The sequence below is a fragment of the Thermobia domestica genome, chromosome 18 (assembly GCF_964235325.1).
Source record: "Thermobia domestica chromosome 18, izTheDome1.hap1.1, whole genome shotgun sequence".
Classification (NCBI taxonomy): domain Eukaryota; kingdom Metazoa; phylum Arthropoda; class Insecta; order Zygentoma; family Lepismatidae; genus Thermobia; species Thermobia domestica.
This window is the reverse complement of record NC_137471.1, coordinates 64,131,434-64,148,172: the sequence shown is the minus strand read 5'-3', so window position 1 is coordinate 64,148,172 and position 16,739 is coordinate 64,131,434. Positions and strand designations below refer to the sequence as shown.

The following is a 16,739-nucleotide window of genomic DNA, read 5'->3' as shown; positions in this document are numbered from 1 at the left end:
ATCCTTCAGTTAGTCGTCGAAGGTAAATTTGGATAACGAAGTTATACTAACTACGTATAACGAAGTCATTATGATACATTGATAGATTGTAAACATCTTACATTATACTTATACATCTTACATTATTCTATACAGTAAAGGCACGATTTTCCGTAGTGTAGGTGGCAAGGGCATCGCGTATAGCTAATATGAGGTGCAAATACGAAAAAATACAGAATTTCAGCATAAAAAACTTTTTAAATTCCAATTTAAAAACTCAATTTTACTTACAGTAAGATTTACAGCAATATTGTTCCAATAAATTGACTAATTACAGTACTAATTTTACTTGAAAGTTCTAGTACAACAATATTTTAATGTTTGTATGGATTGGGCCACCAAGGTCAATGATCAAAGAATGTGAAAGCCATGCTCAAAAGAAAAGAGCAGGAGCCTCCAACTCATTTACAAAGTCTGAGAAGGCCTATAAAATTATGATAAATAATAAACTTGTCAGTAATTTTTGACCTTCGTAGAGTCTATTGTATTTTCCCAATTGTTGCCTTGGATTTTTTAATTTTATTTATTTATTTATTTATTTTAGATTCGTAATTACCTTCCAGCGGTCGCCCGCGGACTCTCACTCTTCATTGAACAATGAATGTACGCAAATCACTCTTCCCAATTCCCGTTTTCCCTACCTTACAACCAGTGGCATATTTACGATTTTGTTTCGGGGGGGGTTTGCTAACTTTTTGGGGGGGGTTGCCAGGAAATGTGAAAATTCTGTAAGATATTTCATTTATTTTACTATAATAAGTAAGATTTCGGGGGGGCTTAAGCCCGGAAGCTCCCCTTAAATACGCCACTGCTTACAACAATCGGCTTCTGCTTATTAGAGTTGCACTCCGAATCGGGCACTACTATTGAAAATATTGATTTTTTCAAAGCAATTTATTTTTATTTTTTAGAGCATACAGTACTTATTTGCATGCGGAGTGTCAGTTCGCAGAGACTACGTATGAAAAATATTGAGCGCAACTGCACCAGGGTTATTTTATTTTCGTGGGACACGCGGGGCTTTACTGTGCTTGAAACGCATTTAGGAAAATTTAGGTACTAATATCTTTGACAATTAATTTAGTTTTTGTTGCTAAGCTTATTGATTTAATAAATTTGTTATTACTGTACTCTGATAATCATATTTGTATGTTTGTGTTGGGAGGGGAAGGGCGACATTGACTCATTTTGAGTTATTGGATCTTCAGTCCTTTTTGTCGTGTAGGACCTTTTATTTTATCCCCTTTCTCAAATATCAATAACCTAATTCGCACAGTGATGTTTTTAGTATTCCATATTAGACTGAACACGAATGCATCATCATATAAAAGGTGTCCCGTAATAAAAGCAACTTTTGAAATGCCCGCTATTTCTCTTCTAGTTAGCTGGTAGCACTAAAGGTTACACGATTTTCATCTATTGTCTTTTGTTAGTAGTCACGTAAGGCCAAATACTGCATCATCGTTAATCTGTTTTCTGTACGGGTAGGAATTGAGCGCTTCTCATCGGAACATCAGTATGTTGTCATAGTGAAAACTTATTATAACTAAAAAACAGAAGACGATCGTGTGCTATTCGTAGCTCATTGACTACTAACCACAAAGACAACAGGTGAAAATCGTATAAAATTCAGTGCTGCCAACTTGCTAGAACTGAAATAGCGAACATTTTTAAAAGTTGTGTTGTTTATTATGGAGTCCCTTCAACATAAAGTTGCTTTATTATGGTACATTGCTTCGCATCTAATTCAATTTAAATTCTATGTTTTTCCACATTTATGAGTAGGATTATGAAACAAAAAACTCTGTGGAACAAGTTACTTTATTTCACAGTCATTTAACTAACTTGTTAGCACCTTCACCACAGTTACATCTGTACCTACTCATCTCTTAAAATAATATTCCTGTATTCAATAAAATTTTAGCATTAAAACACCATTTGATACGTAGTTATAGAACGATTAAATGGAATGCTAAATGCAATAGAAACAATTGTGTCATTTTAGATTTTGCCAGGGAGGGCAAGACGCTTCAACGACATAGGGGTTTCAGGTTTTTTATTACTATACTAGTATAGTATATTGTCGGTTTAAAAGTATGGATTTTACAAACTCATATGGGGACCATTGCCTTCTTGCCCTCCCCAAATGACGCCTTTGACAGGAAAGCAAACTATTGTATGCTGATTTCCTTGATTCTTTTCTTTTGCAGTTGCTCTGATGACGATGTTCATAGTAAAGTGAAGGAGAATGGAAAAGGAGCCGTTAATGAAAGGATCGGGAGGCGATCATCCAGCTCCACCCGCGAGACCCTCCCCTAAAAAGGAGCCGCACGCCACTAAACGAACTCTTGAACCAACAGAGGAAGGAGATGAAGAAGCGGAAGAAGAGGACGAGGATGAAGGCGAAGAGGTGACCATTAAAAGAATTAAAATAGAAGAGGAACCAGAAACTGTAGGATGTGGCGGGGTTGAAGGCCGTAGCTGTCCCATTTATTTTGGTGTCAGAAGCTACTTGCATCATTTTTATGATTCAGAAACTGTAAAAAATCCACAACTTTATGAAGATTTTGCAGAGGTAAGTCAAAGAATATCTAATAATCGTTTCGATTCCATAATTATCTAATAATTACCCAATGATAAGCCACGGGTCACATTTATAATCGGTATAATGATGCATTTGTACCCTCTTGAAATTTATTCTCTTCTTCGTATGTTCTTAATTGAAATACAGGGTGGCCCAAAAGTAGGTAGTATACAGCTCGGTACTGATCAACTCATTGCTTTTTATATAATGTCTTATTGTTATCCATCAGATAGACTTAGTTTCTTTATTATTTGTTCTTAAAGCCTTTTTACTTGTATCTTAAGCTCAGAATAGCTGTGGAAAATAAACCCATAAGCTAGAATGTTATATTTGATCAATGCAGGGGTGTATACTTACTTTTGGGCCACCCTGTATAATGTAGGCCTATGAATTATTTTTAGTATCAATTCATGTGCAATATTGGGAATTTATACAGTAACATGGACCATATTGCTATTCCTTTTTTTTCTTTTCTTTTTTTGTTTTCTTTTCTTTTTTTCTTTTTTTTTTTTTTTTTTTTTTTTTTTTTTTTTTTTTTTTTTGCATGCTGACGTATCCAAACGCATGACGTTATCGAACAATGACAGACACTCCTAAATAAAAAGAGGGTTCCGTTCTTTCAAGAAAACAACATTTCATAGCTTGAGTAATTCTTAGTACTTTCAGAAATCAACACTGCTTTTTTTTCCTTTCATGTTTCTGTATTTTTTCTTGTTGGATTATGCAGATTACTTAGAAATACTTCAAAAGAGGAAATGGTACGATACATGATCCAGATGCTTGCTTATGTCCCGAAGACGGGATTTCGTATGGTTCAATTCTGAGCTTCTCGGGATAATCACAAGGCGACTTTCTAACATGCAAATATTACCTGTAATAGGTACATTGCATTGAAGATAGATCAAGATACATTTCTTAGACATTTCTATAACCCTTAAATATTCTGTGAGCATGAACGTTCTGAAACAGTTATGATATCTGACAAGGGAAGTGGATTAAGTGGTGTGCGGGGATCTGCATGTGTTATACATCGTTGGAAAAGTCACACCGAATATACTTCACATGTGAAATATCTCGCTTGAATGGTGCCTGTAGGAAGCGTGGCGACCATTTGGAAATTCGAACAAGCCACGCTCCGAAACACCAGAAAATGTGGACAAAATAGGAAACTAAAATAATTATTTTGTGACGTGCTATATATAAGTTCGAAAGGGAGTTGAATACTAATTTGACATCAAATGTTTACATATCAAAATGGCCGATCCAACATGGCAGACAGAAATTACATAAAGCAAGGTATGGATCTGAAATTGAGTACGGTATATAGAGATATTCAACGTCGCTATGTATGAATCGGATACCAAAAGTGAAAAATTCAAAATAGTGGTTTCAAGATAGTGAACAAAATGCAAAACACTGCTATGGAACTGAAACATTGCAATGGCAGTGAAAAAGTGCGTGTTTTGCAGTGAAAATATGCATTATGTCTCGACAACTATCTTTCTGGTATCACATTGTGTCGTTTACATTTATAGCCCCTAGGTATGTATGCACATGCATATAAGAGGACAAGAGAAATAGTGTAGAATGACTAATGATAATGATAGAGGTCAAACAAACAGGTGTAACACAGGCTTACAGTGTTTTGCGCTTTTTCCGCCATCTTGGACGGTTGCGGGAACTTTGCGCCCGGGAAATTTGCGCCCTATCCCAAAAAGTGGGAAAAAATGCGCCTTCTATATATTTGCATCGGGATGTTTGCGCCCTACAATTCGTTTTTGTATCGTGTAAAGTAGCTTCCCCACACACTTGAACCAGACTTGTGTCTATCAGAAAAGTGAACCAAACCTGTTGTTCCTTTTTCTCGTGTGTTTACAAGCTCAAGCAGAAAACTCTTTCCCTTGTCATTTCTTTATTATTATTATTATTATTATTATTATTATTATTATTATTATTATTATTATTATTATTATTATTATTATTATTATTATTATTATTATTATTATTATCATTATTCCTTGATAGCATTATGCAGGGACCCCTTATCTTTGTCATTTATTTTTATTGTGCCTTGATAAAATTATGAAGGAAACTCTGTAATTTATCATCGTTTGTTATTCTTTATTCAATTATTTCCCTTTTCATCCTTGTTACTGTGTGTTTTTCCTCGTTATCACTTCAATTCTTTGGATGTAGGTTAGACTTCTCAGACATTGAACAATATCTTTGAGCGAACTTGTTTCATATCTGTGCAGTTTTTTTCAACTCTGTTGTCTAGTCGTACATATACCTTTTCCCTCTCCCCCTGTTCCAAACCGAAAAAATCCTATTATAATGCAAAGCATTGTGTTCAACTTCCTGTTTCAGTGTTTTTAAAAGCACAAAAATATTCTGATGCAAGTTAATCCTGCTCTTGAGCTTGTTGTTCCACCCTTCAATGGCATTATTTGCTCGATGCCGTTTACCTTCGCAGTTCCAGACATCGATCAGTACATTCACATATTGCATCCATTCGTTCACAAAGTAATCTATAAATGCTGTAACTTAATCTTGTATTGGCATAATACTCGGTATTGTTAGTCAATCATCTACAACGTATTCCCGGGAAATAATAACCAAAGTGCTTCACATGTGGATATCTCTTCATTTTCATTTTCTTTGTACACAGATGACAAACCTAGTTCTTGCACTTTACGCCACAAGCCATTGCTGGCTCAAATCAAAATTGCAACCCTTAATCGTACAATCCGGAAAGTCGGAAACAAGCGTAAAAAATATACGCCTCTTGAAAGTCAAGCATGATCTTTTGTGGAGCCCAAACCCGGCCTTTAATTTATTGAAAAGGAAGTTTTAAGTTCTCTTTTATTGTTCAGCAGGAAGGGAAAAGCTACTGTGATGATATGCATTCCATTCTCCATACTGCCAACATCTGCGTAAAATGTATACAGTTGGGCGCACTGCTTGCAATTTTAAAGTTCCATCCAAAAAGAAGTTTTTTTTTTTTCATTCTGCAGTGTTTCCTGACCTTTCCTACCCGAGAAAACAAGAATTCTCTGTTCGTGTCCTTCATCCAGCAAAAGAAGGAAGAAAGAATTGGGAAAGAAAGGAAACGGCCTGGGAACATTATCCTAGATACCATCCCGGCATTAGCCTAGTGTGAATGAGGGAAACGCATTAAAAACCTCCCTCAAGATGGCTAGTATGAAAAAACCGTTACACTTTTTCGACCGAGAGTCCCAACCGGGAATCGAGACCGTGACCACTCGCATCAAAGGCGAGAGGAGAAAGCGTTAGGGGCTACATTCTTGAATTTGGGTCTCAGAAGATCTCTTCGCTCTTGTCGCCTCACATGTAATTCATGTTTCTCTTGAAGCTGTTGTACTCGGGAACTTCTGTCACAAAATCCAATCCACGATTAAACAATGTACCCATTTGTTCGTGATAGATCTTCGATAGAGGTTTCACTTTCTCTGGCTCTCTTCTTTGTTGCCATCCGTTGAATTCGGACTTCCGCTTCAGCGACGTCTGGTTGACATTTGTGTTCCATTGACTTCTTACCTTTCCCTTTGTTACTAACTGTTTCCTGCACTTATCTTTCTTCTCTCTTAAACACAGCCAAGTTGTTGTTTCAGTTATCAGTTGTTATCTGCTTCTTCACATGATACTTGAATCTTTAATACGCTGCACAAGACTTGGCTTTCGTCGTCTCAGAAGTTGTCACTTCATCCATCATAAAATCCCGAACTAAACGATAATAATAATAATAATAATAATAATAATAATAATAATAATAATAATAATAATAATAATAAGTTCACTAAAGGGCAATCCATACGAATACAGTTTTTCATTATACTACAATATATATCTACAATAAAAGTGTACTTAATGATCTATCTATCTATCTATCTATCTATCTATCTATCTATATATATATATATATATATATATATATATATATATATATATATATATATATATATATATATATATGCAGTAATTAACTAACCATGTAAGTGTAATTTAATCTACACAAGGCTGTTTGGCACTTCGCAGATATCTGTCCACAATCCTTGCGGGTTGTTTTTGGCTTTTTAGGACACAAAATATAGAAAAGTAAATGTAAGGTGAACGTAAAATTATTTCAGTAATATTATCAAGAAAATCGACCTATATACAATGTGTTTACTTGCTGGAGTTATTCACTTCAAACACACCGTTGCATTAATCCGTTGTGTTCATTGGGCTTATAATTGAGGTTTATTCTCCTCTTATATAGTTCCAAGTTATCACGATCAGCCAATGAAAATAAATCACAGGTGGCACGGCTGTGGGGGAGGAATCTTTGTTTTGTAATGTCCGCCACTCCGGGCAGTGCGTGAGCTCAAATAGGTTCTTTCATCTCGCGGGCGCAAACTTCCCGGTGCAGGTACATCGCGATCACATTTTTCCCTCTTTTTAGGATAGGGCGCAAATTTCCCGGGCGGAAATTCTCGACACCATCTTGGAACCTTCATTTTGAAATTTACAGTTTTGGTATCCGATTCATACATAGCGTCGTTAAATATCTCTATATAACCAATTTCAGATTCGTAGCTTGTATTTTGTAATTTGTGTCCACTATATTGGATCCGCGATTTTGATTTGTAAACATTTGATGTCAGATTCGTATTCAGTTACCTTTTAAACCCATATACACCACCTCTCAAGACAATTATATCATAACTTCCTATTTTGTCTCCACGTTTTCTGGTGTTTCGGAGCGTGCCTTGTTCGGATTTTCAAATGGTCGCCACGCCCCCTACATGCACCATTCCAGCGAGATATTGCACATGCGAGATGTACTTGGTGTGACATTTCCAACGATATATAACACATGTCCCTGCGTACAACTTTACCCATTTCTCTTGTAAGACATCAAGAGGATGTTCCGTCAGATTGTTGAAGATGGAGCTATCATAAGGAAACTCTTCACTCAGATCAGTATTTATTGTATTTCTGAATTTCACATTTTCGAAAAGTATTTTCTTAAAGTCGAGATGTAGCTAAATTTCTTTCTTGTCTAATAAGTGTATAGTCGTCCTATATTTAATATTTGACTGTATTTGATATTTGACTATATTTAATATTTGACTATATTTAAAGTAACTATATTTGATATTTGACTATATTTAAAGTAACTATATTTGATATTTGACTATATTTAATGTTTGACTATATTTGATATTTGACTATATTTAATATTTGACTATATTTAAAGTAACTATATTTGATATTTGACTATATTTAAAGTAGCTATATTTGATATTTGACTATATTTAATGTTTGACTATATTTGATATTTGGCTATTTGTTATTTGACTATTTGATATTTGACTATATTTGACTATATTTAATGTTTGACTATATTTAATATTTGATATTTGACTATATTTAATAATTGGCTATATTTAATGTTTGACTATATTTGATATTTGACTATATTTAATATTTGACTCTATTTGATATTTGACTAACTATTAAATTGAGCGGCTTGTGTGAAAACAAGAGTATGTCACCTTTACCGAACTTTCGAGTAAACTGGAAAAGAAATTTCAGCATTTGCAAGCAATCCAAAGTAATAATACATACCAAACAAGATAGGTTCATTTCCGAAATTAAACTACGTACATACTGTTCTGTGTACCGATGTCAACCCATTTCATTTAATACCCTAATTTCACTGGAAGTGTTGCTTACCATTGTCTTCCCCGAGCCGCTCAGTTACGTATATTTTCTAACTATTAACTGATCATTCATTAATGCACTTACACAAATTTACACAACGAAAATACCAGTTTAGTATATTGTTTTCTCGGGACCATTGTCAAATACTTTTCTTGCAGGCCTCGTAATTAAAGTGACATTTTGTTTTTTAAAAAAGAACTATGACTTTCTACTGCTTCTACTGCTTCTAAAATAGCAACAATCCTCAAATAAGTACCATTGATGTATTCATAGGCTAATGTATAACGGCAGTTAGTGTATCATAAAGCATGAAATTAGTTTCACAAAAGCTTTACAAACCAACTGAAACCACAAATAAGCACATATACTAAAAAACGTTATAATAAATTCTCCTTGTGCTTGGTCAACTTCTCTTGTGTGTTAAAAACGATAAGCCTAAACCATACAATATAAATTTCTAAATAACCTATTGTATGCTTGGGTTTCTGTAATTAAATCCCAGTCATACATTTTTTTCATTAACTAAAAGGGGTAAGGAAAATAATGGTAAAGGAATTCCCATTTAAAAAAAATATTGACGCAAGAGATGTCTTTTTCAACCCACGTAGTGGGTGTGCTGCGTTGCTTTCCAATCTCCAAAAGAAGAATGTTAGAAAAAAGCTTTATGAATCGGCGTGGGCGTTAACGTTAAAACGATATTTTATTCCATTTTTCTTTCCTTGACCCCTCTTTCTCTTCTTGGGTTGTCATTCAACAAATGTTTCGTTCACGCAGCTTTTGTTCTTCATTCTTTAGGGGGAAAAATCCTGGAAATTAAAAAAACAAGGAACGTTAGAGTTAGAACTGCGCTAATTGAGAGAAAAACTCACTCACATTTGTCAACTAGAGAAACACAAGTACATTCTTTTCCTCTAATTCACTTTTTCTGTTGTAGCTTTATTTCCATTTTATGAAGTGAGGTCGACACTTTAGTGTAAGAGACCAATTTCCTAACAAAATAATGAATAACTATAATATTTTTCAATTACTTCGTTTGCACTTCCAGCACACTAGAAAGTTCTGCAAATTTTTACAAGCAACAAGAAAGAATAATCTTAATCAAAGAATTATTATTTGAAACCAACTTTCCCATTTATAAATATACTAGCTGAATTACCCATTCTTCGCATGGGTCAGATAAAACATCCATGTAAACGAACTGAACAACGAAAGGGAGAAAAATATCGGTCATTTTCTAACGTATGGCAAGATAGTCTCCCTCCCCACTTTAGAAAATTGAAACAATGACTAGGTCATTCGTTTGTACTAAGTTTGTACCGTTTGTACCGAAAATATTTTCGTTTATACCGTTTTCCTTATAGGGCTTGTTGAGAGGTCAACTGGGGAGGCTATCTTGGCGCCACGATAGCCCCCCCAAAATGTCATCCCCCTCTTTCTTGAAAACTATCAGAGTACAAACAAAACTTTTTTTTTTTCGCTACAAAGGTACAAACGATTTGCTTTCGAATGGTGTATTTCAATTTTTTGTGCTGTGATACGGGGGGATACCTTGGCGCCAGTTGACCTCTCAAGTAACCCTATAAGGAAAATGGTACAAACGAAAATATTTTTGGTACAAACGGTACAAACGTAGTACAAACGAATGACCTAGTCATTGTTTCAATTTTCTAAAGTGTGGGGCGGGGCTATCTTGCCATACGTCATTTTCTACTACTTTTACATATCCCGGTAAACACCCCCTGACATCATCTGGTTCGAATTAAAAAAAAAAAAAAAAAACGCCTCTGGCCCCCGATGATGGGGGTCTGTATTTGGAAGTCAACGCCTTTGGGAGTATCACCATTCATCTCTCGGTCCACCCCTTAGATCCCCAGGCCGCATATAGATACATAGACAGGCAGGCACTCAAACAAATTTTATTTTATTTATATTAGATAAGTATAAATATAAAGGTAACCAAGAAAGTTATGTCGCTTTTTGTGAATGTTTTCTATTGGCCCTCACACCGTGAGTTGAATGCGAATAGAGATAAGGCGAAAGTCAGTTGTTGGTGTAGGTATATCGAATATAGATCCTACTATCTGTTTGTGACAGTTCAGCTACACCGTGAACTTGCGTAAGGATAGAGTAAACATGGGACCTCCACAAATCGTCAAAAGAACATGTATGCTGTACGAGTTCAAACTGGGGTCAAATGCCGCTGCAGCGCTGCGGAAGATATAGACCTTCGGTAATTGTGTCGTGACTACACGGACAGTGTAGCTGTTGTTTAACAAGTTTAAGGACGGTGACGAAACACTCCAAGATGCACCACGTGCCGGAAAACCAACACGTACAAAATGAAGATCTTCAGGCAGCAATTCAGACGAACAGTAACCAGACATGTGACGGACGACGAATTGTCCTTCAGCGCAAGGGATAATCATTAAAATAAAGAAATAATGATCATGTCAATAGTAAAAAATGTCCATAATTTGATAAATTTTTAATTACACTTTTTCTACTAATTTGAGGATACTAAATTCGATAGAAATATCTTTAAACACATCCGTCCCTGGGGTTACTAGAAAATTGATCTCAAAGTTGAATTTTATTTATCACTATAGTTGAATTCTATTAATCTGCTGCACTTTCCACAGTCCTTTTCGAAATACTCTATTACTCCTCAGGAGCTGTATGCAAATACGTCGAACCAGAATCGGACCCCAGAAATTTTTAATAGGATGGTTCCAAGCTTTGGGGGAGGGGGGTACAATACCACAAGCCACTACATCTATGTAATATTGAACGGGTATTATTCTGCACCCGAAAATTGTAAAATACTTGCACCTATATTTTCAGGGGGGGGGGGGGAATGATAGAACTAGATTGTTTTTATAGGAGAAAGAGTACAAATGAAGTGTAAGATCAAATTTTTATGCAACATCAATAATTTCTCTATTCAACAAATACAGTTTTATTAAGAAACTACACAAATATATGTTGAGTTAGGAAGTATTGGTGGGGGTCTGGTCCTTATGGACTTCTTCTCCCCAAAGTGTGTTTCCCTGCGTCGAACAAAGTTGGTTGGATAGGAGTTTAACGTCCTTTCAGCACAAAGGATATATATGACGTGATCTACAGTGAAGATGCATTCTGAACTACTGTAATGCATTTATTTAATAGTTCTCCCAAAGGGAATCGAACCAGAGGCCCTGTGCACCGAAGTTCTCATGCAAGTGAGGAGGGCAACAAAGATTTGACCAGGCAAAACATCATTCTCACTCATTTCTCTCTTACAAACCTTTATTGTCAATTTATGACTGACTGTAAAAAAATTCCATATTCAACTTTGACTCCTAATGATAGAGCAAGTATTTTCCCTGTATTTTGCTAGCACTGGTCTAATACCAAATATACCTAGGTATATTTATTCTATTTTCTTTTTCAAATCTACACTTTCTAATTTTTCATCGTAAGTCTATGGTAATTACGAATGGGCCGGAAAATAATTAAGTCGGCGGTTTATGTTTAATTCAAACCAAAATGAAGCACTTAAATATATTTTTACATAACTAAATGCCACCCTTCTTCTAAACCTTGGGCTTACTATATCCAGTATGAAATATTTATTTAATATAATAACGCTATCAACGCAAGTTTGTCACATTCATATCTGTATTCTAGCTCAATGATGTAAGACTCTAAACCTATAAAGTGGAACAGCAAATTTTATATACGTAAATATACTTATTTTAAATTGTTTAACTAAATAGTTGGTTTTACGAATAGTTAAAAAAGACATATTTGATTTGAATTTAGGTTTAGCGTCCCTTCAACAGCGAGGCTAAATGAGACGACCTACAGCTTAACGTGGGATCTGATCCACATGAGCTCCGCCGGGAATTGAATCCAAATCTGTGTACACTAACCCAACCCAAAAAAAATATGTGTACATTAACTGCTTAGCCACGAGGTAGCTCAAATAGTTAAAAAGAAATACACATGTCGATAATATAATGAGATAATGTGATATGTTTAAAAAAAAGGAAAGTATTATGTTTAGCGTTTTTGCCTGTATTAAGGAGATTCGTGTTCGACTCTTATGGGAACTCACGTTGTTAGGCCCCTACATTAAGCTATAAGTTTATGTGTGTCGTGTAACTTAGTGCTGAAAAAGAGTTGAAGCTGTTTCATTTACAGTATACATTTACACAATTCTGATTTTCACTTATATAGTGTGAAGAAATAATAACACTTCTAGGAATTTTTTGCAGAATCAGTTATTTCACAATATTAAATGGATATTTAAATTGACAATTAGAAGTCACCGTGCATATATAAAATGTATTTGAGGAATTTTATGGATATGCATTGTATTTGTGGTTTTTTTTTTTTTTTTTTTTTTTACATTTTATTGTATGAAAAAGACATTGTTTGTAAGTCGCATTAAAGTAAATAAAATGAATCTATCTACATTGATCATGAAACAGAATTAAATTAAGGAATCAGTTCTCTTTTTTTAAAAAATTTCTTTATTATTTATTTAGAGGATTCGGTGACTCAGTGGTGGATCACCTATCTCTGGTGTGTGAGGTCCCTCGTTCTATCCCCAGTCACGTTTGTGGTGGACAACATCGTGTCTGTGAGTTTTCTCAGAATACTTGTTTCCTCCCGCATTCTTATTCCCCCGATTCTTCCATTAGCATTCACTTGCCTTAATCATTCGCCTCCTTTAGCCTAATGAGCGTAATCGCGGGACGCTGAATAGAAAGATTTCATATAATTTCATTTCATATTTATTTATCCCTTTTAATGTGATGTATCACACTGATGTCCACTTGGAGGGCGCGGTGGCTCAGTGGTAGAGCGTTCACCTCCGGTGGTTGGGGTCCCTGGTTCGATCCCAGATCACGCCGTGTGGACTTTGTGGTGGACAAACACCGTGCTCGTGGGTTTTATCGGAGTTCTTCCGTTTCCTCCCACTTCCTTCATTCCACCATTTCATCCATTTCTCATCATCACCGTCTCCTTTAGCCTAACCGGCATAACTGTGGGACGTAAAACTAAAAGATTTCATTTCATTTTTTTATTTCCACTTGCGCAGAATTATCCTCCCTGGTCTACAAGTACACCATTGTGCAAAGTCCTGAGCAGGTTGAGGGAATTTTCTCCACTGAATATTTTTTGTAATCATTTTCTCCCTACTAATAACTAACTAAAATTACTGTCAAAAGTTTACAAAATTAATTATGGTAATTCATATGTAATTACTGAGCTTTATATGTAATTAACGGGTGAACTTGTGGTATGGGAAGATAGAGAAAACATCTAACGTTAATTATGATCTGTCAACTTTGTAAACAAAATAGAACCAAAAGCCAAAGTAATCATGTCGTTCATCAATTGTTATTCCGCTTTGTTTTTCCATTCATCATTTGTGTTCTCTCCCTCCCCTCTTCCAAATTGGACAGTGGTGATTTCGCACGTATATTTACACTCCATGGAGCAATTCTGCAAAAAATATATGCAAAGGGTTCTCAGACGTAAATTACTGTTTCTATGAAAGAAATGTCATTTATTGGTCGCAAAAAGTTAAAAAAAAAAAAAAAAATGTTGGCATCTTCTCTTGAATGCGCAGCATTCGACTCCTTTCCATTTATTAGATTCCAGGATCGATTTATTACGCGTCAAAACAGCAATTCAACACAGAGCGCTAGCGCTCTAACAGGCTATCTCTATGTTTAATGTTGCCTCTGTCTTGTACGTATATGGCTCTTTCATGCCGTTGTTTCTGCGTCGGTGTTATGTCGTAAAAACTTAGATCCATCAGCAAATTAGAGTTCTCACAATGCTATATATATTTAGCATATGAACATTTAAAGCGGGGGAACATGGGTTCTATTCCCGGTGGGAAAAACTCGTGTGTTTCGGATTCCATTTTAAGCTATCAGCCTAGATTTCATATACCGTAGGCTCGGCGCTGAAAAGAGATATTAAACTCAAAGTCAATCAACTAAAGAAAATCGAAATTTGAAGAAAAAGATACTTTGACGTTAACATGATCAAATTCGGAATGTTAGATTACCATTCAGATTTTAGAATCGCTCAAAGAACATTAACGTATCAGTCCCATGGCTTAAGGAAGGCAAGGGGTAACTACTCTCTCGTTTTAACTCCCGGTCGTTCGAAAAGGTTCACTTCAAGACAGGCCCGCAACCAGCCACAGAGGTTTGGGAGGGCCATGAATAAGATAGGGGGTCAAGTCATTAAAAAGTCTCTTTACAAATATCTAAATTGTGATTTTTGTATTAAGCTGGATCGCTAGTCACATTTAGGGCAAAACTTTCTCACTAGATGGCAGAGCACATTACGACACATACGATGTTGCCACATGAGTTACGAATAGAAAAGTGTATAGACACGATCACATTTTATACATGATTTACTATGAAAAGAAGTGAGAGTTTTTATTTCCATTATACTCGATACTACCTGCTTTAAAATATATATTAATTATATTCTCTCATCAAAAGTGATTTTTCAACTCACGAAACGTTATGCGTATATTTCTCTCAAACTAGATGTCTTTACGGTGCAGATTAAGGATACGTATACTAATACAAAAGCATTACATAAATTTCATCTTTTGGACAAAGCACACTCTAAGTACGGTCAAAAACGGTATTTTATAAGCGTAGTTGCAATCCTTTGTATTGAGGTCTGTAGGGGACATGAAAAGTTTAGGGTGGGCCAGGTCCCCCTTAGCCCCCCCCCTCTAGTTGCGGGCCTGCTTCAAAACTAAACTTTCTTACTTCATATGATATAAATGAACATGTTATAAATGAAGCATGGACTAGGTTCACCAAATCCCTGCCCCCAAAGGAAATAAATGAAATCTTTCAGTTTAACGTCCCACGATTATGACCTTTAGTCTAAGTTAGATGGATGATCAAGGCAAGTAAATAATGATGGAAAAAATGGTGGAATTAAATTGTGGGAGGAAACGGGAGTAGCCTGAGAAAATCCACGAGCACAATGTTATCTACCACAAACTTACTTGGACGGAGATCAAACCAGGAGCCCGATGCAACAGAGATAGGCACTGTACCAGTAAACCACCGTCCCTGCTCAAAAAAAAAAAAAAAAAGAAAGAAAAAGAAAAGAAAAAAGAAACTCAAACGAAACGAAAATGTGCTCTGTGCACATTTCAGTGTATCTAATATTAGAGACCCCAGAAATAATATATATTTCTTAAGACTTTAAGTTGTGTCAAATATGGTACACTTGTATTTTAACTAGTGAAGAATGGAATAGGCGAGCCTATCATACCATTTCTAAAAGAACTTACTTTAACTTGCTACTGCTACCTGTGGCGTAACTATGTTTTATAGGCCCCCGCAATCGAATACGCTGGTACCCCACTTTAACAAGATTTTTTGCTGAAATGATAGATTTCCGACTCAAAATTTCCCTTCCGAGGGTCCGAAATTTCCCGATCTTAGGTTCAATATTTCAAGCCGAAGGAAAATAGAAGGTAGGTGCAGTTAAATGCGCCATCTTAAGGTTTTTGGATTTTTTGTGGCCTTAATTTTCATGTAACACAAAGAACAAGACATGTGCGTTTCAGAGTATCCTTTTTCTCCTGCAGAAAAAAAATATGACACTGATGCGACTCACTTCTATTTTGAACCCAAGGTGAAAGAAACAAGCGTTATAAAGTGGCGTATTTACTAACACGTGCAGGTAATTACGCCATGTGTAGGATTCTACTAGAAACCTATAATAAATCTTACAACTACTTACATCGTGTGTATTATACGAACTCAAATATTACTCACAACATAGCTGAAACAAAAAATAGAATAATCGAAATCAAAATGAAGATAAAAAGATAAAACGTACAAACGATAATCTGCAACGTTAAAATGAAATTCCAAACTGAAAAGTTTGAGTCCATAAGAAGATAAACAAACAGTGTCACTGTACTGTGACTAAAAAAAGCTACACCGATATTACATGAAACATATGGGAGAAATGAAAACATCTTTGTCAACTGCAGTCAGTTCTGCATAAGACCTGGCGTATTTCGCTGCATCATGCATGGTATTGATTTAGTAGGCATGGAATCATAAATACTGAAATTACACTTACAAAACATAGTGTTCCTAGACGAACACGAAATAAGGCGTACATTAATGTAAACAATCGATGATGTTCTAAGTTAGCACGGTACTAATAATTGATTACCTCTATTGAAATATTAACGTCCTTCCACGGAATCTTCCGGAAGCAAACAACACTGCACGCGGCGTGGCGGTCTCAGAGCTGTTTCCCGGAGTATTCGTCAAATCGGACTTGTCCAAGACCGTGGCATATATTGGAGGCGCATTTTAGCGGATTTCGCCGA

General features: G+C 35.7%; 1 protein-coding gene across 1 annotated transcript in view; it reads left to right on the top strand.

Moving 5' to 3' along the window:
- The window catches only part of LOC145674883 (neurensin-1-like), a 467,202-nt gene that overhangs the window by 439,760 nt on the left and 10,703 nt on the right, over positions 1-16,739 (top strand). The window contains exon 3 of the mRNA XM_081745130.1: positions 2,250-2,614. Coding sequence (XP_081601256.1) covers positions 2,288-2,614 — 327 coding nt within the window. The 5' untranslated portion in view covers positions 2,250-2,287. The remainder of the gene's footprint in view (positions 1-2,249; positions 2,615-16,739) is intronic.